Genomic DNA, 26,456 nt, shown 5'->3' with positions numbered 1-26,456 from the left:
TGAAGATGTGTGCAAGATCTTGAGGAAAAGGATGAGTACTCACATTTCACCATGGGTCTGGAGAGCAGAGGGAGTCTGGAAACAAAGTCTGTAGGATAACTCAGGGAATGCTGGGGGATATGGGAAGGTTTTTTTTTTCCAGATTATTCTATAAATATTGTAGCATGTTTCTTTAGTCATCAACCACAGTATGCACTCTGGCACACGAGTGATATAACTGCTCTGAAAATTAGCCCTGAGCTTAAAACTCTGTACAAGCTAATACCATACTCCATGAGACTTTATGAGTTGCTGAGTGGGATTTGAGTATGATGAAATTAATCACTGTTCTCTGGGGAGGAGGAAAAGTCTTCTACCACATTTATACAACAGCACGTTTTCTGGTCCTGTTGGAGTCTACATGAGCTCAACTGGCAGATGCTAAGACTAATTAACCTTCACGCCGGATTGACTGGAATGGGCAATTTCTTTTTTTTTTTTTTTTTTTTTTTTTTCTGGGGGATCAGAGCAGTTGTACAGCATGTGATAGTGGGTGCCACTCCACAGCTCCAGAGCTAAAGAGTAATTTAGGTCAGTCACCAGCTAATGCTTAGACCACCAACAAGTCCCTGTCTGAAACAGAAACCTGTGATGGTTTTTGGTTAGCAGCTGCTTTAAAGCCATAATGGAGGGATAATCCAACAGGACAGTTCTAACACCACAGTGGAAATCTTTTATACTTATCCCACAAAACAAACAGTTAGTTCTTATCTTCAGAGAAACCACATGCACCGTATTAAAAAGACTGTAATTAAAAATACATAATTAAGTATAATGCCTCTAGGGAAAAGGTTAGTAAAATCAGGCATAGTCTGATAGATGCAGACAGAAAGCTTTACATGACCTCCTTGGTCTTAAATACACACCAGTCATCCCCAAGATTAGGACCACTCACCTAATATTGAATTTGCCGTTCTTGTTCTGCCAGTACAGTTCTGGGCTGTCAAAGTGCCCCGAAGCGTCTGGTATGCAGGGGTTATGTTGGGCTGGGGACGTCTGGGGCTGAGCTCTCTTGCTGCAGTATCTTAACCAGTAAGCCTATCTAAAGAGTTTTGGTTCTAAATAATTTAATTAAGGCAAAAACATCCTTAATAGTTCTTTAATGTTTTGAAACACCTGATAACTCATGTCTATCTGAGCTCTGATTAGAACTTAAAGGTTGCAGAGAGCTTTCTTTGTTATCGTTGAGCAACTCAGAGACATCATCGCTCATCAGGAAGTCTGAGTTAGTAATGGAATATAAAAGCAGCTATGGGATGTTATTTTAAAAAGGAGCTTAAATGAGGTCAGATCTGCAGAGATGAGGCATTCGGTGAGTTAACTTTCACCACTTAGAAATGGAGCCGAGATCTCAGCTGGAGATGATGTTGTATCACCAGCATTGATAACTGGCATTTAAAGGGGTAAAATCCCAGCAGATATTTGGTAGTTATGATCAGGGCTGAAGTTGATAAAAATATTTAATTTGTATTATATTTAGAGTCGTTTTTTAGAAGTGGACATTTTTCTCCTTAATGACTAAGAGGATAGTTTTTAAGATGATGTTACACAAAAACTAACAATCTATCAAACTTCATATTGTGCTTGTCCATGACCTACCCAAGATAGACTTTAAAAATCACCCCTAAGTCATCCAAAATGTGTTTTATGGAAAACAACTTCTTTGTTTTGGTGTGTGTGTGTGTGTGTGTGTGTGTGTGTGTGTGTGTGTGTGTGTGTGTGTGTGTGTGTGTGTGTGTGTGTGTGTGTGTGTGTGTGTGTGTGTGTGTGACATCAGGTCATAAAGACAACATTTAAATATTAAAATCCTCAAAATCGTGGAATGTTTGGTAGTTTTGATCGGGTATGAAGTTGTTTAAAAAGTTTGTGCAGAAAAAGTTTTATAGCAGTTTTTTTGAAGTGGACATTTTCTCCTTAATGACTCAAAAGGATTTCAAGTTTATTTTAGTGTTTTGCTGGACTGTTAGAAAAACTGAAAGCTGAATTCCAAAGTGTGTCAGAAAATATATTTATTTACAAAAATTGTACAGCTAAAATGCCAGATTAATAGGAAAAATATGTCCATAGTGATGCACGAGGGTTTAAAAGGCCACAAAGGCCCATCTAACATGTGCTTCAGACTTCTCCAGATGGCTGTAGAGCATCAAAAGGTCCCTACACTTAAGCTAAAGAGTATCTGTGGCTCCAAATACCTCCTCTATGTGAGAAAGAACAGCTTCCTTAAAGCTTGTCATTATTGAATTAGTAAAGTCAAAGGTTGATATTAATCACCAGATTACAGAATATTTCCATTTTGTTGAGAGAATACGTGTTTTCACTAGTTAAGTAGCAATGCAGATAAAAAAACACATTTGGGACAGAATCATTTGGTTTAAGAACTTCATTTCTAAACTCTGTTGTGATACACGAACCGAGGCAAAGAATAATGATCTGTGTCAGTGTTGCAGCAGGTGGTGCTCTTCACAGGACCCATCAGTCATTACTGTCTACAAAGCAGGAGCAATGAAAGATGACAGCTTTCCAGAAACAAACACAGAAAAAGGCATCAAAATGTCAAAATCTGCCTGTAATCTGCCCTTGTTCTCCAGACGAGCACGGATGCCAGAGCATCATCTGCTGTGCAGTATGTGTCACCCTTGTTCCCATCCTGTCACCCCCGTCACTCTTCAGCCTCCCCCATTCATGTTCTGCCAGGGCCCCTCTGCTTGACTGTGCTCCCACGCTCCGCTTGTCACTATGTGGAATCTGTCGAACACATCCAGTCAAAATTCAGTCGTGTGAGAAATAAAACACACCAACTACCAAATAAAAAATAATAATGATCAGGTCCTCTCAAATCCGGTAAACACAACCTCAGACGAACTCCAGCACCACATATCCTACTGTGTTATCATTTATTTAACAAAACGACATCAGAATGCAGAAACAGCGTGTGAAAACATGAACCCACCCAGCTTCTAGAAGAGACTTTATCAGCAGTAAGTTGAAGCTACGCTTCCCTGCATGATATCACAGTTATGGAGGAATTTTGGTCCATGTCTTTACAATGCTGCCTCAGTTCTTTGAGGTTTGCAGCATTTGTTTCTGCAGCTCGCTGAAGGTCCCGCCACAGCATGTCAGACAGGTTCAGGTCTGGACTCTGACTGGATCACGTCTGCTGCTTTTTTAGCCGTTCTGTTGTAGATCTGTTGGTGTGTTTGGGATCGTCCTGTTGCATGAGACAGTTTTAGGCCGAACTTCAACTGTTGGACAGACAGACTCACATCTGACTCTATAATCCGCTTCAGCTGCAGGGCCTCAGATAAGAACCTCTAACCATAACTCTGCAGAGGGTGAGGAGGACAGAGATCAGCTACTCTTTCATCCATTCAGGACACAGCACACAAACACTGTCTCAGCAGAACTGGGAACATTATCAGAAACTCCACACACCCCCACCATGTCTGTTGTCTCTGTTGCCCTCTAGGAAGAGGTTGAGCAATAGTTTCATTCCCGAAGCCATCAGACTGTTGAACTCTCAGTAATCCCCATAACCCCCCTGCCCCCCTTAAATTTATTACATACAACGAATAAACAAACAAATATAGAATTTAATACCAGCAACACACTGAAGAGGTGATGCATCTGGACCGCAGGGAGGCCAGTCAAGCACTCACATTCTGTATCTAAATAACTGCTGATCTCATAGGGAAGGACCTCACTTTATTATTCCCCAATGATTTGATATATGCCTCTGCATCGATGGTACTGTCACAACGTCCCCATGCCATCAGCATCTTTATTATTTATTTATTCATTTATTTACTTATTTAATTAGGAACACGCCACAGCCTCAGTTTAAACATTTTCTCACTGTAACGTTACAGGCCATGTTTACATTTTTTCTCCAAGATATATTTAAAAAAAAAAAAAAAAAAAGAAACATTTACAAATAGTACGCGTACATGTACACATGCCCATACACGCATAAACATACATACACATACCAATGAAAAAAAAAAACTTAAATAATTTACACTGAGCTAAAGAATCCCAAGTTACCTCTACAAGCACGATTTATATTTTTAAGCTATTTTCAAGAAATGACATCATGAAGCCGTCGAACTTCAGGTAGAAAGCTGCACGTGAAGTAAAAAATAAAACCTTTAACTGTTACCTGAAAAAAAAGCTGCTTGTATTCTTGTGAATAACCAAAAATGACTATATGGGAGAGGGTTGTAGATTTACACCAAACAATTTTTGACATTGTGTGACAACATTTCTGCCAGAAACTGTAAACAACAATGAAACGTGTGGGAAAGATTACAATAAGAAGCTTCACATTCATCACATCAGTCCGTAATACTGGGAAAAATGTGTAACAGTGGAGCTCTAGAAAAATAAATTCTATAAAAAAACTTTAAAACGTGTTCTACTTCAGTCAGGTGAGAAGAGTTTACTATGTAGGCCTACATTTGAAATGAATCACTTTTATGCAATTTAGAGCTTAAACATTCCTCCCACAGCTGGTCTGAAAGCCTGGACGGAAAACCAGGAAACAACGATGTAATACAGCGTCTTATCTGAAGATAAGGTGAGAAAGACGAAAAGAAAACTTAGAAGATAAATTAAAAAAAATCTATAAAACACACTTTATGCCTAGAAATCTCTGTAAGGTCTTAATCCCTCATTGTTGGAGGAAATAAGTCATTATTCAACAGTGTGAGCTTAAAATACTTCCTAAACTGCTGCTAATTATTAGTGTAGAGCCGACTATTTGTTATTTGTAAAGCCAGATGGATTGTTTGGAATAAAAGAACAAATCAAAGTCAACAACGAAACATGACTGTGCTTTTTACACCATGACACATCGGGTGAATTAAACCAAGAAACAATATTTTAAAGATTAGCTGCCCAATAAAATACCTGAAAATTTGGTAGAGTTAAACCTTTGCCAATTAGTGAGACAGGAATACATTCAAATTCTCATAAGGTAGTCAGATGGCATTGAACGCATCAAAATGTTGTTTATAATGTGCACTAACGGGTATATATTCTGAATAACAATAAAGTCATTCTAGTCTATACAGAGGAGTTCATGGTCCACTAAATGACTGCAAGGTGTCCAGGTGGCTCCAAATCAAGCCCAGATCATCAGCCCTCCACCACAGTGCTTGACAGCTGGCATGAGATTTTTGCGCTGATATGCTGTCGTGGGTAGTTTGTGCATTCTGACATCATCATTCTGGTCTGGTCTGTCCAAAGGACACAAAGTCTTGTGGTTTGTTCAGATGCAGCTTTGCAAACATAAGAAGATTCTTTTTCGTGCAACCCTTCCGAACAAGCCATCCCGGCTCAGTCTGTCTCCAATCAGACTGTCAGGAACTTTATTATTAAACATGCTAACTGAGGCCTGGGGAGTCTGGGATGTAGCTGTTCGGTGTTTTGTAGTCTGGGCATTGCACGGTCTGATGTTGAGCTGAATTTGCTGGGAAGATTGGTAGCTGTCCTGAATGTGTTTTTTCTTGTTAATAATCTTTCTCTTTGTAGAATGATGGTTTGGAAATGACCTTATAACCGTTCTCAGACTGATGGGCTGCACAGTTGCTTCTTTATGATCATTGCTGATGTCTTTCCTCCTTGGCATTGTGTAAACACTCAGCTGAATGCTGCAGACCTGAAAACTCAAAAGACTTTCAGAGAAGCTCACATTGAAGATGATCAAGGGCATTGATTATCAACACATGGCAGCTACTCACCCTCTTAATTTATATTTTAGTAGCAGCAATGATGGACATAGTTTTACAAATAATGTACAAATAAATGATGGTAAAAAATATGGCTGTTATTATTTATCTGAGGTTTTATTTATCTAAATTCAAGAGCTGCTGATTTTTTACTATTTTCTTAGAATGAAAAGAGGGTGTACTTTCTTTTCTACATGACTGTAGGATGATATGCACCTCATAGTTTCTTGGCTCTAATTTAAGCTGCCCTACTTCTCGTCATGCCTCAGGGCTTCTGGGGAATCAGAGCCAGAAATTTACTTCTTCAACACTGATTTGTAACTTTGGTTTAATGGCTTTTTAGAAAGGCTAGGATGAGAGTGTGACATCATACAGACATTTTCCCCAAAAATATTGAGGGAAAACTGGAGGTGGATCGTTGCTGTTTATGGATTTTCATGTAATTCATTACAACTCTACCATAACACAGGCCGTTAATGTGCATCAAAACACACTTAATCAACCTTACCAACTACTGTAGTAAGGTAGGAGGATTTGGCACCATGCTGCATCATGTTCTCGTAATCTCATGAAAACTGAAATGTAAAGAGGAATTAGTCTGGAAACTGAACCTACTGCACTTTGAAACCACTGGTTAAAATCTACATTTCAGCTTCATTTCTTCCATTTTTCCTTTTGCACTTCAGTTACAGAAGTTGGAGCCTGTTGATATAAGATTTACCAGGCTTCTGTATCATCATGTTTTCTCTGTCAGTGACTCTAGCTAGTTCTTTATTCAGCTTTCAGAGGAATCCTCAGTCAACTGTAAGATCTCTTTAAGATGCCCTAAATCTACAAGGCTTCAAAGTAAATGTTAAAGCTTTTCAGATAAACATTTGTATAAGTAAAAACATTTGCAGAACAAGGAAAACATTTCCTAAATTCTAACACAGATGTGAAATATTTACAGCTTGGGATTGTTCATGTCTCACAGCTGTCTGTGTCTCCAAACATTCCCCCTGATTTCAAAATCAAAAGCTGTTTATGAGCACAGCTTCAGCATCATCACACAAACAGAGGGCTCATCCTGTCATGGCCAGGAACTTTTCCAGACCTCACAAACTCATTCAGGGCCACATCGAAATTAAAAAGCTCAAATCCATCAGCCAGTGTTGGGAGACCTCTTGAACCAGGACACTCTTTTTCAGCCTGTGGAAGTGCAGCTTTTAACTGAATGTCTTGCATCTTCCCACCAAAATAGTCTTCTTCAGCTCAGCTGTCAAACCTTCTCATTCTCCTCCACCTGATCTCCTCTGCGGTGGGCTCCTCAGAAAGGTTGAAGCCATAAGAGGGAGGAGCTCCTCTCTGACGGGTTTGTCCTGCAAAACAAAATATTATGAAGATGAAAATAAAGTGATTTTAAAAGTGTTTACAACTGCAGCCAACTTCCCGTCGTCACACCACCCCCTCTGCTGTCTCACCTCTGTCATTCAGGCTGTTTCTGATGGCCGCCTCCAGCTGCTCTTCCTCCGTCAGCCCACCGGTGTAAGATGCCGTCTGATCTGTGGTGGAGCCTGGTGGATTCTGAAAGTTTCCTGAGTGTCGTCCACTAGTGGAACTGTAACCTGCATCCACACACACATATATGCAAAGGTCAAAGCCGTCATATTGTTATTTTTGTTCATACGAAATTCCAGATGACCCAGCTTTCCACCAGCACTTAAACGCACCATGTAGCACAAAGCTGCCCTCATGCACTTGTAAGCTGATCTGTGTGTGTACCAGGCGATTCGTGCACACGTATATAAAGACTTGTCTGCATACAAGCCTTTTTAAACACAAATATTAGATTTATGAAGTTGAAGGTAAAAATATTTATGGGTAGAATTTTAAAATTTGTACGTTTTTGTAAATTTTGCACATATAAATTTATTTTGTGACCATAATTTCTAGATATTTTTGTACATTTGAACATACATTTGCAAGTACCCCAGGTTATGCTTGAAATGGTTTACAAACCATCTGTTAGACACACAAAACAATATTTAGTCAATTTTCTCTCCATACTCCTTTACCTGTATAGCCTGAGGAGCTGTAGTTTGCACCAGGATGTGGGCTATATCCGTTTGACGAGACAAACTCTGGAGAAAAAATAAATTAAAAACACAATAAGAGAATATCATCTTAGATGTACACATATATTTCAGAATGTGAACGTGGCTTCAGAAGAGTAGAGAAAGTTGAGCCAAAAGCTCAGACCTGCACATTTCTTCATGATGGTTTTCAGTGGCCCAACGGTGTAGAGCAGACCCACCAGGATACCTGCCAGGTGACCAATAAAAGATGTCCTGTAGACAGAGAGCACAGATTAACTACAATCCAGGCACACACTCCCCCCTGGTGGACGCTTTATTTCATAGCACCTGAACAGAAACCAGCATCATCAGTGAGAAGCGTCTCATAGTGAAGAGATGTACCGCAACTAAAGCAAATATGGCCTTAAGCAGGAAAGTTTCCAATCCCGGGTTAATTCTGAAGCTCGAACAACGTTGCATGTAAATTAATGTGAGTAGGATTTTGGTAAATTTCACTGGCATTCAGAAGGACCACGTCCGAACATGTGCCGACTGAGATGAGCTCAGCCACCTTACCAAGCACCAACTCCTGCGTCTGTAATGTCGTTAGGTCTGAAATGCTCTATTCTGTATGAAGTCTGAAGTTCTCGAAGTTTCTGACTGTTTACTGAGTCTACATGAACATTTTTCTTTAGTGCATATTAAGTGTAACTTCACCCCCTACTTTTTGCATAAATTCACCCACTGCTGAATTTGAGAAATGCCTGAAACTGTAAGGGTTGGGGTGGGAGGTGTGGGGTGATGAGGGGCAGAGAGTGGGCGGGTCGGGATGCACAGGCAAAAATGATTGACAGACAGCAGCTCAGCTCACTGGCAAGATGCAAAGAGAGATTCACAAAGCAGCTACGCCACAGAGCGGTCTATAAGGTGGAAGACTTTTCCCCTCCTGAGTCTCCTCAGCTACACATGAACCAGGTGGTCCTGAAGCGTATCAGTCTGAGCCGTTAGCGCTGTTAGCTGCCTGTCAGCAGCTACAGCAGCTCTGGAAAGCTGTGGAGACTCGCGGCAGGTTGTGGCAGCTGCAGGAAGTTGCTGCTGCTACGATTTGAGCTGCTGTCCGTCGCCAGATGAGGATCAGCAGGTTAAGAATAAAGTCTGGTGTTACTTTTACACCCCTCCAAAGCACAAATCCGTCCCATTGCAGGAACATTTCATCAGAAACTCTGTGAAAGAATAGAAGTCTGAAACTAGCAAATCTACACCAGATAAGTTCACATCCCTTCATAGGCGTTTAAAATAAACTATAGCTGCAAAGTTTATGGTTTTAATGAAAAACCCTCAGTCTTTTCTGAGAAGTTAGGGAAAAAGAAATAAAATTAAATGGCCTGTGCCGCAATTTAGAGAGATAACCACTTTCTCCAAAAGATAGCCAATAAGTTTCTTGGTAAATGAATGAAATACAGCAAAGAATAAAGAAAAAGAAAGCATAAAAGTGTTATTTTTATTTTCTGACTGATTGTAAACTGTTGCATGAACGTGATGCAGCTCAAAGAGCATGTTCGTATTGTAAAGATCAACTAAGAGACAACAAACATACAGGTACACCAGGTTAAACTAGACACAGTCTTTTCAGGCTAACACTGAGCAACTCTACTCAGCCATAACATTTGCTGCCTTTTGTTTCTGTCTCCAAAGTCTAAACAGCCTCTTTCGACATCTTTCATGGAACCAGCAGGCTCAGATTCAGCTGGTTTTACAGCTGATTTCCAGAAGAGCCATCAGCATATCTAAATGTCCTCCCTACAATATATGAGAATGATGAGGGATATTTAAAAGAATATGTCTTGGGAGTGAAGACAGAAACTTTCTGTAGGTTTTTTTTTATATGATTTAGTTCAGGAGATAAGGTGGAATAATGACTATACAAATAAATATTTGAGTCTTCGGGAGGACATCTGACCAGAGTATCTGAAGCAAACTGATGAGACGGGGTTCAAGGTTTCTGGTGAACTTCTGTGTTTTGTGATACCTACTCAACTCAACTAATTCTCTGTACAGCTTATTCCATGACGGGTCGCGGGTAAGCTGGAGCCTATCCCAGCATGAACAGGTGAGAGGTACACCCTGGACAGGTCACCAGTCCATCGCAGGGCCAACACATAAGGGATAACCATTCACACTCGCACTCACTCCTAGGGAGGATTTAGAATCATCAATTACCCTAACATGCATGTCTTTGGACGGTGGGAGGAAGCCGGAGTAATCGGCGAGAACCCACGCATACATGGGGAGAACATGCAAACTCCACACAGAAAGGCCACTGCCCTCAAGGTGCAACCAAGATTTGAACCAGCGACCTTCTTGCTGTGAGGCTGCGGTGCTAACCACCACACCACCGTGCACCCCCATAAATAATTTGAATAGGAGAGATCCCAGACCAAACCCAGAGGAACTGAGCCCACAATCCTGGTTGATTTCTTAGAGAACAATCTTGTAACTTACCCTGGAGCTGTTATGTGGATCAGCACCAGCTCCACCCAGCTAGCGTAGCGATTTGACACAGGGAGACCCATCACATACGTCACACCTCCAGGGTGGTAATGGTTACTGAGCACCTTCAGAGCAAACAAGACACCTGGAAGCACAGGGATCAGGAAATAACATCAGAACTTTGAAAACTGTTGAGTGTGACATATGCTGTGTAATAATTTGGACGTCTCCTACAAATTTGCTATACAGTTTATACCTGAGAAGCCGACAGCACACGCCATGCTGTAAGACTCGTCCTGAGTTAGCTCCGTTAGCAACATCTCCAACACCAAATAGACCACGCCAGTGAGCACAGAGAAGACAGAGAGCAGGTAAAGGAACCAGGCTCCTCCCAGCCGTCGCTCCAGTCTAATGCCTTTCCAGAGGAAGGACACCATGTTGAAATACAGATGCCAGTCATCCACATGGTGAAACGGAGACAGAAGAAGCCGGCGCCACTCTTTAAACCAGTATGCCTGCTTGACACTCACACAAGCCTAGACATCAGACAGGAAGCAGAAGTCATCATTTTCTAATTCCATTTGATTATAATATAGATAAAAGTGGACCATTTTTAGAATAAATTGGGAAAAGCTTAAAAACAACAGAAATATCACACCTTTTCAGCCGATTCAGTCATAAATTTTTTAATAACAAAATCTGTGGAGTGCTGTATTATTGAGTTACCTGCAACAATGGAGCAGCAGGGAACAGGTAAAGGTACACGTTGAGAGCCAGGACAGCCAGAGTGATGGGGGGGATGTTTTCCAGGCCCACCTGAAACAACTGGGAAGCCAGGAGCAGCAAGCCCAGATGGGATCTCCTCTGTCTGTTCTGCATACTGAAAACCGCCTGAGAGGAGCCAACAGCAGGATTAATTCTGGAGGACTGCATCTCTGATGTATTTTGCAAGGATAAAGCAAGGGTCATAATTTGGATTCACTGAGAAATATCCTCAGAAAAAACATCTAAAGTCAAGAAGCAGAATGTAAAACTTGGAATGACTTATTTAAATCTCATATTTGGTTTATCTGATATTATAGATACACTGTCAGTAAGTTCACATTAATGTAATTTAAAAAAGAGATATGTACATGTGTTCACTGAATACAATTCAAGTAAAGGTGAACACACACATATCAACTATTTCCAAAAGATACACATTAATACAGCTTTTGTCATTTCAGAAAATATTTAAATCAGACATTCAAAACCATAAATAAATTCATGTAAAGTAGCTTGTTAAACATTAACCTTGGTTTCACTTGCATTAGAGATTTCTTCTACTTTTTAGGGGTTAGGAGGAACCAACAAATAGAAAGGTATGATTTGTGATTATACACATTTTATGATTATACACATAATCTATTATTATGTAGATATAAATATAATTTTAATTGAAAAACAAAGTCTCTTCTGACGTGTTCAACAGTTCCGGTTCCACAGAATTAAGTGTTATGATGTAACCAGCCAAATAAGTGATGTCCTCGTCTTAAAAGGTTCATATGCGCCTCTATTTTTCAGTTTATATCACTGATATACAGTTATAACTGTATATCATCATCATATATATTTGATCTAGTTTAAGGCTGTTTTTGTTCATATTTAGACTTGTGATCAAAGGAAGAGAAATACGCGAAGTCGTATTTCTGTTAAACGATGACTAAAGGCTTCAATGGAAGTCAAAATGAGCAAGGGTAAATGTTAACGTATTTTTGTTGGTGTTCATTATTAGCTAAAACCAGATAATCTGATACAAAAAATGTGACGCAAACTTACTGGAAGTTCAGCTGCTGAGAAACTCTTCCTCCTTCAGCGGCGCTTTGGCTAATGCTAATGCTAACGTTAGAGTCAGTTGTGGGTTTTTATACACAGAGAAACCGGAATGCAAGTCAGAGAAGTATGGCAGTATCTTATAAACTTAACATATACTCATTCACTTCTTAGCCACACGTCGGCCTTGTTTCTTACTTGAGATTTCATCATTTCTAGAACTTACAGATGAGCGCATTACGTGCCGGGCGGAGTTATTGTCACGTGACAATAACAGACGTACGTAACAGCGCAGCAGCAACAGGGTGATCACATTTTATTTTATTTTATTATCAATATACGGCTTTTCTTTAAGGCTACGTCATCTCATTAATTTAAAAACACCTGACAATAATCTCTTTAAATTTCCGGTTTACCTCTTGATGAACGTCATCTGATCACAGATTTGGACCACTTTACACCAATAAGTGCCATAAGAAATAACATAATTTTATTATATTACACAGCATTAACTTCTGCAACACTGGAAATAAGCTCAATGGAGTAAAAACATTCATTTTAAAGTTCAAATAAATTTGTTATTTCCATTAAAATATTTCTAAACGTTTTAAGAAATGCAGACATCCATGTAGTAAATTGTAGATGCTGGATCAAATGTATACATAAACATCTGGAATATATTAGGAATGAGTCTTCTGTCAGCCTCCAAGGAGATTTTTCCAGATAGTTCTCCTGGAAATTAATTTAGTAAAGCTTATCTAACAGAGTTAATGCTGTATTAAAGAATTCAGATGTTCATACTTGTAACTACTTTTAAAATGGAATACTATTATTATTATTATTATTATTGCCTTGCCTAAATTTATGTTTCCCCATAAATTTCTGTCATTTCCTTTTTTTTTCTTTTTATTATTAGTATTATTATTAAATTAAATGTTTATTTTTCTTTAGTTTTAACAGCCCTGCAATTGACTACCTGTTCAGGTGTACCCTGCCTCTTAAAAGCTGGGTTAGGCTCCAGCTTCCCAGCGACACTTAATGGACAAAGCGGTACGGACGGACGGACGGATGGATGGATGGATAGATGGATGGATAGTTTTAACAGAAGAAGTGTTATACTGTATTTCCTAAGTGCATGACCGTTACAACTGCATTGTTTACAATTTCGAGCTGCCTGATGAAACTTAATATGAAACTTCTCTGCCCTCTAGTGGTCACAATGAGGAAGTGCGTTAATTAGAACACCTCTCAACGCCTGTAAATTGACGACTGACACTGACTGAAAAATGTGTTTTTATTAATCTAAGTAATTCAGAAAAATTAAAATGTGATTATTAAATAAATTTCCACAGACGATAGACTGCTGGTTAAACCTGATTTGCCTCCTTGACGTGGATTACAAACACGTGCGCCAGGTGCAGCACACCGTTTATGATGAATTATTGAGGGGCTCAGCCCCGGCATCGGGATCACCTTTCCCGTCTTAGCAACTGAAACCTCGGTCGGCCTGCTGCTCCGCTGTAGTTTGTACTCACAGTTTCACTCCGTATCTTTGGCAATTCCAATGATCACGAAGCAGAGCAGGCGGAGAGGCTGTTACTATAGTAACAGCGGTACGCAGGGCAGATAGAGAGGAGGTTAGCGATAGTCATTCAGAGTAAAACCGGAAAATAAATACTTTCCTGTTCAAAATAAAAGCAATACTAGTTAACTTACGATCGTGTTAGAACCATACGGCAGAAGAAGGCAAGGATCAAAATCAGTAGTGCAAGCAAATGTATAGTTATGGATAAAATGAATGTAATAATTAGGTCCGTATCCAGAATGTGCAGAGGCTTCGTCGATGGGCTTTTAATTTAAAAACAACAAAGTGGAAGTAGATTTTGTTAGCTAACGTTAGCTTTATGCTAATTGTAAGACTGGAGCGGGAGAACGGCAGGTAAAGGTGTGTGCGTGCATGTTTATGAATGTGGGGGAGAAAGGAAGGGGTGACGGCTTGAAAACGACAAGGGGAGGACTCAAAGGAGGAAAAAGGAGCCGTCTGAAAGCCAGAGGAGCTGTACGGAAAGAAGAAATAACAGAGGAGAGAAGGATGTCGGAGAGGATAGCTTCGTGTGGGAGCTTGTATGACAGCACCAACCTGCTGCTACAGTACTGCAACAACGGTGAGCTGCCTCTCTTTGCACTTCAGCAGACACATGATGAGAAAAAAGCATGATTTCTTCAACCAGTATTTCATTTTTATTAGAAATGAGATAGAAATATTACTATGGTGTAATTTTGGCTTTTAACTGATTAAATAACAAATGAACACATTGTTGTAAAATGTGATGAAATGAACATTAAATAACCTGAGCACATGGTTTGCTGTAGCCTGTTTTTATTTTAAACAAGACACACGTTGGAAAAGGAACATTTTGTTGTTGTTTATTTTATTTTTATAGTTTATTTTTTATATTGTGGTTACGTCATGTAGGACAAGTTTTTGTGCATCAGATGATGATTTTAGAAGTTTTTAATTTGAAGTGAAAGATTAGGTTAACTGAGAGGAATGTATCAGGCTGACTATCAGGTATCACTGTCGGTGTCTCTTACATACTGCACTGTGCAAAAGCTCTGAGCCACCCCACATTTTCTATATACTGCATAAAGAAAACCCAAGACAATTAGATGCAGTTCAATGAAATATGGACATTTGAACTGAAATACAGCAGATAGGGCAAAGACAGAGAATATGAAAGAGCTTGAAAGTGAATATTTGGTCTCTGCAGCTTTGTTTTTCAACACAGTCTGAACCCTCCTGGACACACTTTCTTGTCTTTTCTTGTAGAAGTCTTCAGGAAAAGTTCTCCAGGCCTCTAGATGGTTTTTTCAAAGCACTTCTTTGGATGTTTCTGCCTTTTCTTTTGTTCTCTGTCCAGATGATGCCATACTGCTCAAGTAATGTTGAGGTCTGGGTTCTGGGGAGGATCCATCCCTCCATCAGACCTGTTGTCATTGATCTTCAGTCCAGTTCTTGTGTCATGTGGCATACTTCAGCCTTATTTCCTTTCCTTAATAATGGCTTCTAGACAGCCACCCTTCCATGGAGACCATTTCTGATGAGGCTTTGGCCAACATTAGATGCATCAGGTCCAGATGCATTTCTCAGGTTCAGTCTCAGGTCTTTGTTGGATTTGTTCCTATTTTGTAGGAATATCAACCTCCGTCCATCTACTATAGATAGTTTTTTTTTTTTTTATGCAGGACTCTTCTTCTTCTTCTGAGATTTTTTTATGAATGGGAAAAATAACAAGGGCCTTAAGGTACAACTGACTTTGGCACCGTTCTGCAACTGAAGGTCTCATTTAGTCAGTGTGTGGACAAACAGTCCACTTGTTGCCTGTGTTTGTGTGGGTGGATAGTACTTGTCTTCATGAATGGGAACATCTAGGTTACTTAATTGCAGATTAGCCATGTTATGAAACATTTACACATTTAAAAAATGGTTTGTGGTTGTCACTTGGATTTTTGTCCTGTCTTCCGCCTGCAACGCTGTGCATCTGTATCTGTATCATCCTGCTTTACATGCAGCGTTTAATGCAAATACCTCTTGGCTGGTTTTTGTATTTTGATCACATCTGTGTTGTCAGAGGAAGATTAAGTCACTTGCATTTAGTAGCGGTGAGTTCCTCCAGCTGTTTAAAATCTAACTGGATACAGCTTTTGTCTTTGTAAGAGTCGGAAGAGATTTATGCATTCATGTTTTGATCATCTGTGGCGCAGCATAAATAATGTTAACATGTTAATCTATGCGGTCTGTAAGGCTGGGCTTTAAAAAGAACATTTTAAACCAGAATTTGATTGATTTATAGAGATCAGTGGTCATGCTCAGCCCCTCTTATCTGTCAGGGATGTGTGTGTGTTGGTTAACACACTGCTGTCCACTAAACCTCACAGACAGCCATACTGAGCGGCAGGTGGAGAGACAGCGAGGGGTCAGGGGCTGTGAAGTTCAATTATGATCCATTCAAACCATTTGGTGAATGTTCTGCTTCACCTCCTCCTGCAGCTCTGTGTGTTTCAGCCAATCAGACGAAGGCACTGACTCTGCTTACTGAGCTCCAACTGATGGTGTGAAGGGAAATGATAATCTGAAGTGAGAAATGATGTCATTTCCTGCACTGAGGGGTCGGCAGCTTAACATGAGCTCTGTTTTACTTAATCATGAGTAAAAAGATCTACTTTTTCCTTTTGATAAAACTGACTAATTTCTTCTTCTCACATCCCTCGTTTTAAAGGTCATTTAAGGGTTTGAATGATGTTTTAAACCTCAGAATAGAAAAATAAGACTGATGTTCTTCTGGTAACTGTAATTCCTGCCTCACATGGGTTGATAAATAAAGTGTGTCTCTGCAACCAAGTCTGACTTACTTACCGCAAAGTGTTTGGACGGGAATAAACCCCCCAAAATTAATAACAAAATTCCAATCATTTAAAAACAAGATGATTGTGGCTCATAATGTGATCACATTGGAATAAATAATATTTTAAACTGTGTTAGGGGTGAAAACATGTTGCGGTCAGTCCGGTGTGAAGTGTAACAAAGTCAGGAAATGTGATGCGGTGTCTTCTTCCCCCTCCTTTCTTTCCTGTCCTGGTGTCTGTCTGTTGAGCTGCCATCTGTCCTCTCACTGCAACCAGAGATCTTCCATGTTGATCAGATCCTCTCCTTCCACACCTGGTTATAAGCTGAACCAAACACAGTTTACATGCTCTGTTTGCCAGTTTTATAGTTTTATTATACTTCGGTGCAGCCAGGTGTTTAGGGTCATATAATAATCTTTATGACATTAACAGAAACAAGGCATCATCTCCACTCAGCAGGACTCCAGGCTGCTCTCTTTAACCCGTTGGTACCAGAAGTCCCGTGTGCAGGACATGACAAATGAACATGTATTTTACTCAGTCTACCTTCCAAGTACCTATACATGTTATAGACATTTGAAAGCTAAGATTCTTGTTATTTAAATGGTATATACCATTTCAGGCTTTAGTCATTACTGTAGATTCAGTAAACGCTTATATCAGACCAGTCACAAATGTGGTTTACCTTTAAAGCCACACTGTACTCCAGTAGCAGATGATACTGCAGTCCTGCAGGTTGAGTCATTGTACAGAACTTCATAGGCTGTTGGATCCATTTAATTTGAGTCAATAGTGTTGGAGCAGGGAACCATTGCAAACCTGCAGGACTGCGTTCCTTGTAGGACCAAACTGAGTAGCCCTCCTCTATGTATTCTTATTCAATGAATCACATCAGAACAGGTACATAAACACTTCAGACTTTGGAGGATTCAAGCACCAACATACTCCAGGGTGCAGCTGTAATCTCCATTAAAGAGCACACATAACTGCGGAGTGTAATTACATTTGCAGCACATTGACAGTGGAAAGAAATGATGTGCAACCTGCAGAAAACACTCTGTTCCTTCAGCTGGAGATTGACACGACTGAGAGCTGGAGCAGTGTGTGGACTTTTACAGCAACAAAACCTGTCAGTCATGGTACACTGTATCACTGCACAGCTGATAGAAAGGAGAAAAAAAAGAGTATCAGCCTTCTGAAAACAAATTTATCTCCAAAGGATCAGTCCATATGGGGTTGTGGGATTTTTGGCTTGGAGGAAGACTGTGTTGTCTTCTTCTTCTACAGTCCTGTGGCATCATTCTGTTTAGTAGAGGTGGGGTATATAAACCTTGATATATAAATCAACGTCACTGATAGGGTTGGGTATCGTCACTAATTTGAATCTATTCGATTAGATTCACAAAAGCCTATTTCAATTATTATTTTTTTTAAATTCAATTCAATATTGATTTATTTACAGCTAATTATGTAACACCACCTATTTTTCTTGAAAATGATAACTATTGTTTTATATAAAACACTGAGTGCATTTACTTGAGAATCAAAATCAGTTATCTGGGAGTATTCAGATTAATGTAATAATCTGATCTGACACATCTACATTCATTTCTGAAGTACCGTAACAATATAGCGTCTCCCCAGATTCAGAGCCAGAAATGCTGTGATGGGGGAAAAAACCCACAGGACAGAAAAAAAGTTAAACTTTTTAAAACCATTTCATTCAGTGGAATCAGATCTCAGAAAACCTGTTGATGTTAATAAAACCTGAAAAAAGACTGGATTCATTTGAACCCATAATACGACTAATAAATTCCTACAATGACGGATTTGGGGCTCGCTATACTCTGGTCCAACGGGGATTTCCCCCACAGAGCATGGTGGGAGGGTTACGTTTGACGTGGGTGTGTGAAAGTGTGTTTTCATGGTATGGCTCAGGAGAGGCTGGGGTAACAGGTGGGTGGGGGAGGGTGGGAGTGGATGGGGGGATGATAGGGTGGTTGGGGGGAAGAAGGAAGGAGGGAGGTTGTAAAAAAAAAAAAATGTCTTTTGAGATGATGCAATGTGTAGGTCAAATGCTGATTGGCTGAAAGTTGGCTTGAATTAAAGGTGACAGATGGTCTCATAGCAAAAAGAATGAAGCACCGCATATTACAAATAAGCACAACTAAAAAACTTAAGAAAAACAGCTGCACTGGACAATCTTCATTATTTAAACTTAGTTTTACTTCATCACAATGTAGTTTTTTTTACTTTAGCTGGTATGTGGTTCACGTGTCATGTAGAGATGTCACGATTACAGAGTTTTTGGTACGATTATTGTTAAAGAAATAATCAGGATGTTACGATTATCACAATTACTATGCAGTTTATTTCTTCACCTTTATAAATGTGTAAAATCCCATGAAACCGCCTTATAGGTCTAATTAGTGCTGTCAGAGCGCATTAATACATTCATCTGTGGAATTAACACATTTTCTTTTTCTTTTGTATTATCGCATAAACAAAGTTATTACTCATACCATATTAAAAATCCACATTTGCTGCTTAGGTGCTTTGTCACAGCGGAGAACCAAATCCACCAAAAACGACTTTTTCCTCCTCATTTATGAAGATTCGGACTGTTTGCAAGCTCTACGTTTAGAGGATGGCTGCGGTGTGAAACATCTGATTCATCAAATGACTTTGTTTTCATTCTGAGTGCAAGTTGTGCTGATCTGTCGGCTTGGCTCAGACATGATCTTTTATGTAAAGTAATGATATTGAGGAATCTTTCCTATTAATTAATCATAGTGTTTAATACCGAGATTAATTGTGAAATTATATAATGGTGACATCCCTAATGTTGTGTCTAACCATTATGTGTGTGTGATTGATTGTAGAGCGTGGCTCTGCAGCATCTCTTCCTGGTGGTGCCTGGCTGTACAGATGCTGATGCAGTGTGTGTGTGTGTGTGTGTGTGTGTGTGTGTGTGTGTGTGGCCATGAGCCAGGCTCCACCCCTTTCTGCCTCTGCACCCTCTGCCTATAGCTAATGAGACAGGAGGAGGGATGTAAGTGAAAGGATAAAAAGAGGAGAGAGAAGGAGGAAAATGGGGGGAGGGGATGGAAGGAGGAAGAGGGAGTGGTCCAAAAAAGAAAGGAGGAAGAAGAGATGGAGGAGGGAGTGGTTCAGGAAGAGGAGATGGTTAGTATGCGTGTGTAGAGAGGGAGTGTGATCAAGTACTGGTTGCAGACGGGGAGGGGAGGGAGTCAGAGTCCAGAAAGCCTCTGGGGGAGGAAGAGTGAGAGCGAGTGGACCGCCTGACTGACCGGCTGTTTTCTCCGTTTACTGACTGACTGAGTGAGTGGCTGATTGGCAGGAGGAGTGATCATACCCAGAGTGGCAGCATGGCAGGTAAGCAGGACGAGCTCCACCTTTATCATCACTTTACTGCAGCATGAATATTTTAGCTGCCTTCAGTTTTCTTATTGCCCTGCACCGACCTCCCGTAGTCCATCTCAACCCCTCTCTTACACACACACACACACACATTTCATCATCCATTTCTTTCCGCCTGTCTTCCCTCCATCTCTCCTACTCCCTCTCCTTAACTCCTCCTTTGTGTTTCCTGCTTCTCCATCCATCCCTTCCTTTTATCCACCTCCTACTTTTCATCACTTGTTTTTTTTTCCTTTTTTCTGACCCCAGATACGTTTGAATCGGCCTCAGATCAGCTGACTTTTGATTAATGATTTACAGTCATGTTTCCTGTGCTGGCATAGAGAAAAGTCAGCATCCAACCTGAACTCTGTGTGTGTGTGTGTGTGTGTGTGTGTGTGTGTGTGTGTGTGTGTGTGTGTGTGTGTGTGTGTCAATATCAAATAAATGTGACCTCAGGTTTACAAGGAGAGTAATGGAATACCACTGGTGTGCAACTACTGTAATATTGTGTGTGTGTGTGTGTGTGTGTGTTTGCATGATAATTCAAGGGCAAACTGAATTTTAGCCGTTGCTGCAAAGCATTAAACAGGTGTTCTGACAGCAGAGGAGATGAAGGTGAACCCTGCAGACCCCCCCCGTCTTCTTATATCTGTGTAAATTCTGTGATCCGTCAGGTTGCAGGACTAAACTCGTCTCAGTAAAGTAGAAGCTGGGATTATATAGGGTGCTTTTGGACCACAGGAAACTTTTAATAGTTTTTCTATTAGAGGAGGTTCCCCATCTTTTTATTGTGTCTGGACTGTGGTGACTTTGGTTCATAAAACAGCTTCTGCAGGGTTTTTCATCTCTTAATAAAGACAGTGCAAACAGTAATGACTGGTTGACCTTACAAGTGCAACACTGATGTTGAGAATAAGATACTTCACTGAAATTTAGACTGGACCAAACTTCATGCCCTGGTATTTCTATTCTAAACAGTGATTCCAGTCGTTGGAGGCAGCAAACCGGACCAAATGACCAAAAGAGGTGCAGACTTTTGAAATGGTGGTAGAAGTAAAACTACTAGAGCATAAATTCTGGTTGTTGTAAATGTTGATTAATGAGCAAAGATAAAGAGGTTTTTTTTTTTACCAACAATAGTTTTTTTTTAATGAATTTGTACAAATATAAAAACCTGTGGGAATGAAGTGATGAAAAAAAAAAGGATTGCAGTGTGATGGATAACGACCAGTTTTTTGAGGTAGTCCTGTAGGTCAGTGGTTGGTCCCCAAAACGGCAAAGGGGGTCCCTGAGCCTTGGACTGGAGGGAAGGCCATATCCACACAGAGACAAGCTGAGGAGTGTTTGCTTAAGGTTTTTATCATTTGGGTGTTTCATTGTGTTTTGGGAGCCTGAAAACCATTTCATTAATGAGACATGATTCACAGATGATTAATCCTTTATATATATATATATATATATATATATATATATATATATATATATATATATATATATATATATATATATATATATATATATATATATGATATTATTTTTTCATAATGAAACTATATGTTAATAATTAACTTTGGTTTTATCAAAAGAAAGGAGTCAACCAGAATGCATCATTTATGGTGAGAAGCATAATAAAAGCATAAAAGCAAGCATTGTTATAAAAAGGGTGCGGTTGAGGTTCCACAGCCTTTTGGTAGTTGGATGAAGAAGGTCCTCAGGGAAGATAGGTTAAAAGCCACTGCTGTAGATTATATCAGCGTTAGAATGGGGAGGTTTGTCATTTTGACCAGTGTGTTATTTTCTGAATGGATATAGAATGATTGCAGGATTAATTTGACTCATTTACATTGTTCTACAATGACTGTTGACACTAACACAGAGATCAGGAGTAAATGTAACTAATTACATTATTGTGACTTCGGAACAAATTTTATCAACTTCGTATTTGATGAGAGAAGTTCATGTTATTGAATGGAAGTCTGGTGTAGCCCCTAGTGGCTGTTAGTGGTATTGCACACGATCGCAATCCTTTTGGCTTCACATCTCAGGCCTGGTGGCAATAATTTTACTATTTGAAATCTATGGCTTCATATGTAAACTTCAGGAGCTCTTTACTTTCATGGTAACGTATTAATTGTGGCGTGTATGGAAATATGGCATATTTCCATATTTGTGGAAGATAAAATCTGAGCTGAAAGCACATCTGAGCTCAGTCTGATGTCGGTTGATCCAGCAATGACAAGTTAAGCCGAAGATGAGTTTAAATGATGTCGCTGCAAAAGATAAAACTGGACTTTTTTGCATTCGAATGTGCAGAATGTTTGTAACCTCAGCCTTTCCCTCCTGCTTCATGCATTCAACCCTTTTGGAGATTTTCCTTCATTTCTCTATTTCCTGCTCAAATAAGTGTTCTTAGTTATTACAACGCTATAGATGAACAAGAAAGCTGCAGTATTAACACCTCGCCATCTTTTCTCTGCTCCTCTCACTCATGATCTCCTCCCACCAACATTCTGCCACCGCCTGCTTCAAAACTGTTTCCTTTGGTCGTTTCTGCTTCATTTTGGTTTTCTTGTCATTTTTTCCTCACCTCATTAATATTCTGTTAGAAAGGTACACTGTTGTCCACATGCAGCCTGCAGCATCATACAGCCTACATCATCTGTCCCATTAGTAGATGAACATGTCGGAGTTTTAATTATCAAATGGTTCACTGAGTCTGAATCAGCATTTAGATCACAGTGAAGATGAACGATAGGCAGCTATTTAACAAGAGAGACCCTACCCCTACTTTGCAATAGGGAAGAGAGACGGTGATGAAGGCTTGAGATAATCTAACCTTCTACTGTTGGTACATACAGCTGTGCCATGCAAATCTCCCCTGAGCCTGATCATTGAATGCAAATCAGTGTTTTAATTTCCCTGCAGCCCCTTGCCCTCTCATTTGACTGTGAAATGCGTTACAGTAATGCAGCTTATAAGGTGGGCTCATAATGGCCGCGACTTTTAAGTCTGAGTGCCAGTTTTCAGGTTAATTAAATGTACTTGTCATACTTCGTTTTTCTCTTTTAGAAGAAGGGATAGAAGTAAAATATTCTGCTGTTCATGTAAACTTACAGTCTGAAAAGTGATAACTCTGCCTGTTTAACTAAGATTGAGCCCCACTCATCACCGCCTCCTCGAATCCTGGTGTTTGTTTGAACAGCACATCTCACATTAAGAAGCCTGTTTAGTTCTGTTCCTCTAACTGAGAAATACTATAAGAATTAAACCACTTCTTGCAACCAATCCTTGATATTTTCTCACATATGCTACCGACCCTCTTCACCTGTTTCATTAAATCCTCTGTATTCATCTGTAACTGATTCAGACACCAGTCGTTGGTCCCACATCAACCCACTAGCAGCCAGTAAGATTCAGAATTGATTTGAAAATGGGATTACTCACATATAAGACCTGAAACTGAATGGAACCAGGACTTCCTATAAAGCAGTAGAACTGTTGAACCCTGTTCCAGAGGTCAGTCTGTAGTAGATCTTATCTGTACTTGGTTCCGGTTTTAAAACCAGAAGCTTTCGAGATTGTTTTTCTAAACTTTGGAACGGTATTCCTCACTCCAAAGTCAGTTCAGTAAGTTAGCCTGTTCTTGAATATTCTGTATTTCCTTTGCTTAGCTCTATTTTTACTTGTGTGCTTGCATTGTTATGGATATATCAAAGTTTGTGTTTATATGTGTCGTCATTCTCCATGTAAAGTATTAAGTTGGTCAGTGCTTTAAAACGTGCTTTCTAATTAGAGTTATTATAATTTGAAAATGTTAAATATAAGTTGGTCATTTTTACAGAAAATAATGTTGAACTTTGCTTTTTACTGAAGACTGACACTGACATAATCTTCATTTAATAGGGCTGTAACAATATACCAAATATTATTTGAGACTAAACAGGAAGTTTTACACCATATCCTGATTTAAAGCTTTATCTCTGTTTACTTTTAGCTTAATTTACAGAATGTGGTTCAGTCTGTTTTTGCGTAGCTGCTCAGCTTTTGGTCTGAATGATCCTTTCACATGTACATATGATCAGAATCAAACCACAGAATTTGTCTGTGTTGACAACTGCAATGTAATTACTTGAATAATTGTTGAAAAAACTGTATTTGTAAGCATATGCAAACAGTCATGGCAGGGCAGGTATCATTAAAGAGAGAGGATGGTCTTTTAAAATCTATGAAGATATGTTTTGTGTAATCAGAAACATGTTCTTTTTTGTTATGTCATCAAGTTGTAATCTGCCTATGTGAGCCACAGAATAATAATCTGCTGTGGGCAGATTAAAATATGTCCCTGGTGCGGTCATGGATGGGAGGGTGGTGGACGATTAGGCTGGAACGAGGTCAAAATGAGCAAAGTGAAGACTGCAGAGTGAGTGGATGTAAGGGGGTTGTGGTTTACAGCAGCTTGTTGACAGTACGGAAAGAAAAATGCAATGAAATCCCAAATTTTTGTAATAATAAACACAGACACTACCGCTCAAAAGTTTGGGATCGCTTTCCCATTGGATTTAATGGGAAAGTGATCCCAAACTTTTGTCCACTCAGAAATGTAAAAGACTGTTTCGCTTTGTGTCTGAATCAGTAAAATAATGGTGGGTTATCAAACTTTGCCAGGGGCAAATAAGTTCATTAATAACCACAACAGGTTTGCAGCATGTGGATCCCATCACACACATCAGAATGTAATCGCTTAGTGGGATGGGATAGTGCAACGTACAATAGATTACCGTAAATATGAGCGAGATGCTAATTTCCCTCCACAGTCCCAAAAGAAACAAACAAAAATAACATCAACAACAGTCCAACATCATAAACAGTACAATACAAAAATAATACTTTTAATAAAACAAAGTGCGTGTAAGGTTGAAAACTAAACGCAGTGTCTATGATGAGGTGCTGGGAGTACGAAAAGTTTCTGTTTTTTATTGAGAAGAGGGTTAGTGATCACAGTGCTCACTACCTTTTTAAGCTGTCTCTAAAATGGTTTGTAGGTAGGACAATCTCTAATGACCAAAGATAGACTCAGTAGTTCGAAACTTTCTCTGCAGGGCCTAGGGCTGTGCGATATGAACCAAATCTTATATCTCGATATTTTTTACCTGAATCACGATATACGATATATATCTCAATATTTTTTACCTGAATCACGATATACAATATATATCTTGCTTGCAAAGAAATGTGCCACGAAATAGTCTTTAGTTTACTGGATGCTTCTTCGTTAGCTGTAATTAAAACCATGTCAGTGGCAGGAGGAGTTCTCAGTTCCTCTGCTATAGTATGAGGCATTTTAAACTCGGAAACTCTGCAATAGGGCTGCAACTAATGACTATTCTGATGGTCGATTAGTCACCGACTATTAAAACGACTAGTCGACCAATCGGATTATGTATCTCATGATTATTATATATAGATCTTATTTCACTTTCAGCTTTGAAATCTTGCATGAGGTTGTTAAGTAAGTCCGACGTGCCTCCTCTTTAAATGTTCGAGCATTTCAGACAATCTAAGCTCTCTGATTGGTGGAAAGTTTGACAGGAAGTGGCTTCATCATCATTTCCAGGTCAAAATAGAGGTCTTCTAGCAATATAGTAGTGATAGTGATCTTTTGTATTCCGAAATGTAATAAGTAATGGTGTTATCATGGATCACTCTTTGGATTTACCAGTTTCTGAATAAACACTACAGTTTATGGCTGGATTGTAAACCTCCTGGATGGGATAAAAAATGCCTGGAAAACTTAAAGGCTAAGCTATCCATCACAATTTATCCCACAGAGTCACACACTACCCTTCCTGAGACAGGGTTGACAATATAAGTGATAGCTTTTGGGGGCGTTGGTGACGTAGCAGAGTTTTAAAGGTTAATCTTACATTTCACCGTGTTAACTCTCTCCTGCTCTGTCCAGATGACACTGTGTCGGCCAGCAGTAACATGGACATGGAGGACCGGGTTTCCCACCTGGAGCAGAGGCTGCAGCTGCAGGAGGATGAGATCCAGCTGCTGAAGGCGGCTCTGGCTGATGCTCTGCGCCGACTGGGCTGTTGTGAGGAGCAGAGTCATGGACACCAGCCAGGAGGTGCCCATGCTGGGAGGAGACCTCTGGCCACTGCGGGTTCAACACCACCTACGAAGGGTAAGAAAGAAGGATGGAAAAAAGAGACTCAAAGAGGCCCCCCACTGCTACTACTGAGCATCCTTATGAAACAAAAAAAGCATTCTTTTTCCTTGTGATGAGGCTGATGATGGTGTGTTACCCTCCAGTTCGTCAGCTCCTGCAGGCTCTTCCCTCCAGACCTCTGAGTAATGGTTACGTTCAACAAAAACGTCTCCTTTCCTCTCCATCATCTCCAAAGAAGGAGGTGCTTCAGTCCATAAAGAGGTATGATTAGAAATACCAGAACCAGACACATGGAGACACCCTCTCTCTCTTTGTTTTACTCCTGGTCACACA

General features: G+C 39.8%; 2 protein-coding genes across 4 annotated transcripts in view; one reads left to right on the top strand and one right to left on the bottom strand.

Moving 5' to 3' along the window:
* Window positions 1-3,705: 3,705 nt before the first annotated feature.
* rhbdd1 (rhomboid domain containing 1) lies at window positions 3,706-13,734 on the bottom strand. Of its 2 annotated transcripts, none has more exons than XM_041994761.1 (8): window positions 13,657-13,734; window positions 11,036-11,200; window positions 10,566-10,845; window positions 10,322-10,454; window positions 8,004-8,092; window positions 7,820-7,885; window positions 7,226-7,369; window positions 3,706-7,123 (listed from the first exon to the last, which is right to left on the bottom strand). In XM_041994761.1, the coding sequence occupies exons 2-8, from the start codon at window positions 11,186-11,188 to the stop codon at window positions 7,017-7,019; spliced, it is 972 nt and encodes a 323-aa protein (XP_041850695.1). In that variant the 5' UTR covers window positions 11,189-11,200; window positions 13,657-13,734; the 3' UTR covers window positions 3,706-7,016. The 2 variants fall into 2 exon arrangements, with proteins under 2 accessions (XP_041850695.1, XP_041850694.1); XM_041994760.1 differs by lacking the exon at window positions 13,657-13,734 and adding an exon at window positions 12,128-12,373 and having other exon boundaries at window positions 3,707-7,123.
* Window positions 13,735-13,898: 164 nt separating this feature from the next.
* eml2 (EMAP like 2) overlaps window positions 13,899-26,456 on the top strand; it is a 29,265-nt gene continuing 16,707 nt past the window's right edge. The window contains exons 1-3 of one of the 2 annotated variants that reach the window (XM_041994757.1): window positions 13,899-14,286; window positions 25,911-26,138; window positions 26,267-26,384. In XM_041994757.1, coding sequence (XP_041850691.1) covers window positions 14,079-14,286; window positions 25,911-26,138; window positions 26,267-26,384 — 554 coding nt within the window. In that variant the 5' untranslated portion in view covers window positions 13,899-14,078. Of the gene's footprint in view, window positions 14,287-19,798; window positions 19,925-25,910; window positions 26,139-26,266; window positions 26,385-26,456 lie in introns of those variants that run through there. The other variant, XM_041994758.1, reaches the window with a different exon arrangement.

This window comes from Melanotaenia boesemani, chromosome 9 (assembly GCF_017639745.1).
Source record: "Melanotaenia boesemani isolate fMelBoe1 chromosome 9, fMelBoe1.pri, whole genome shotgun sequence".
NCBI lineage: Eukaryota > Metazoa > Chordata > Actinopteri > Atheriniformes > Melanotaeniidae > Melanotaenia > Melanotaenia boesemani.
Note: the sequence above shows the minus strand (reverse complement) of the source record. Positions and strands in the feature narration are given on the sequence as shown.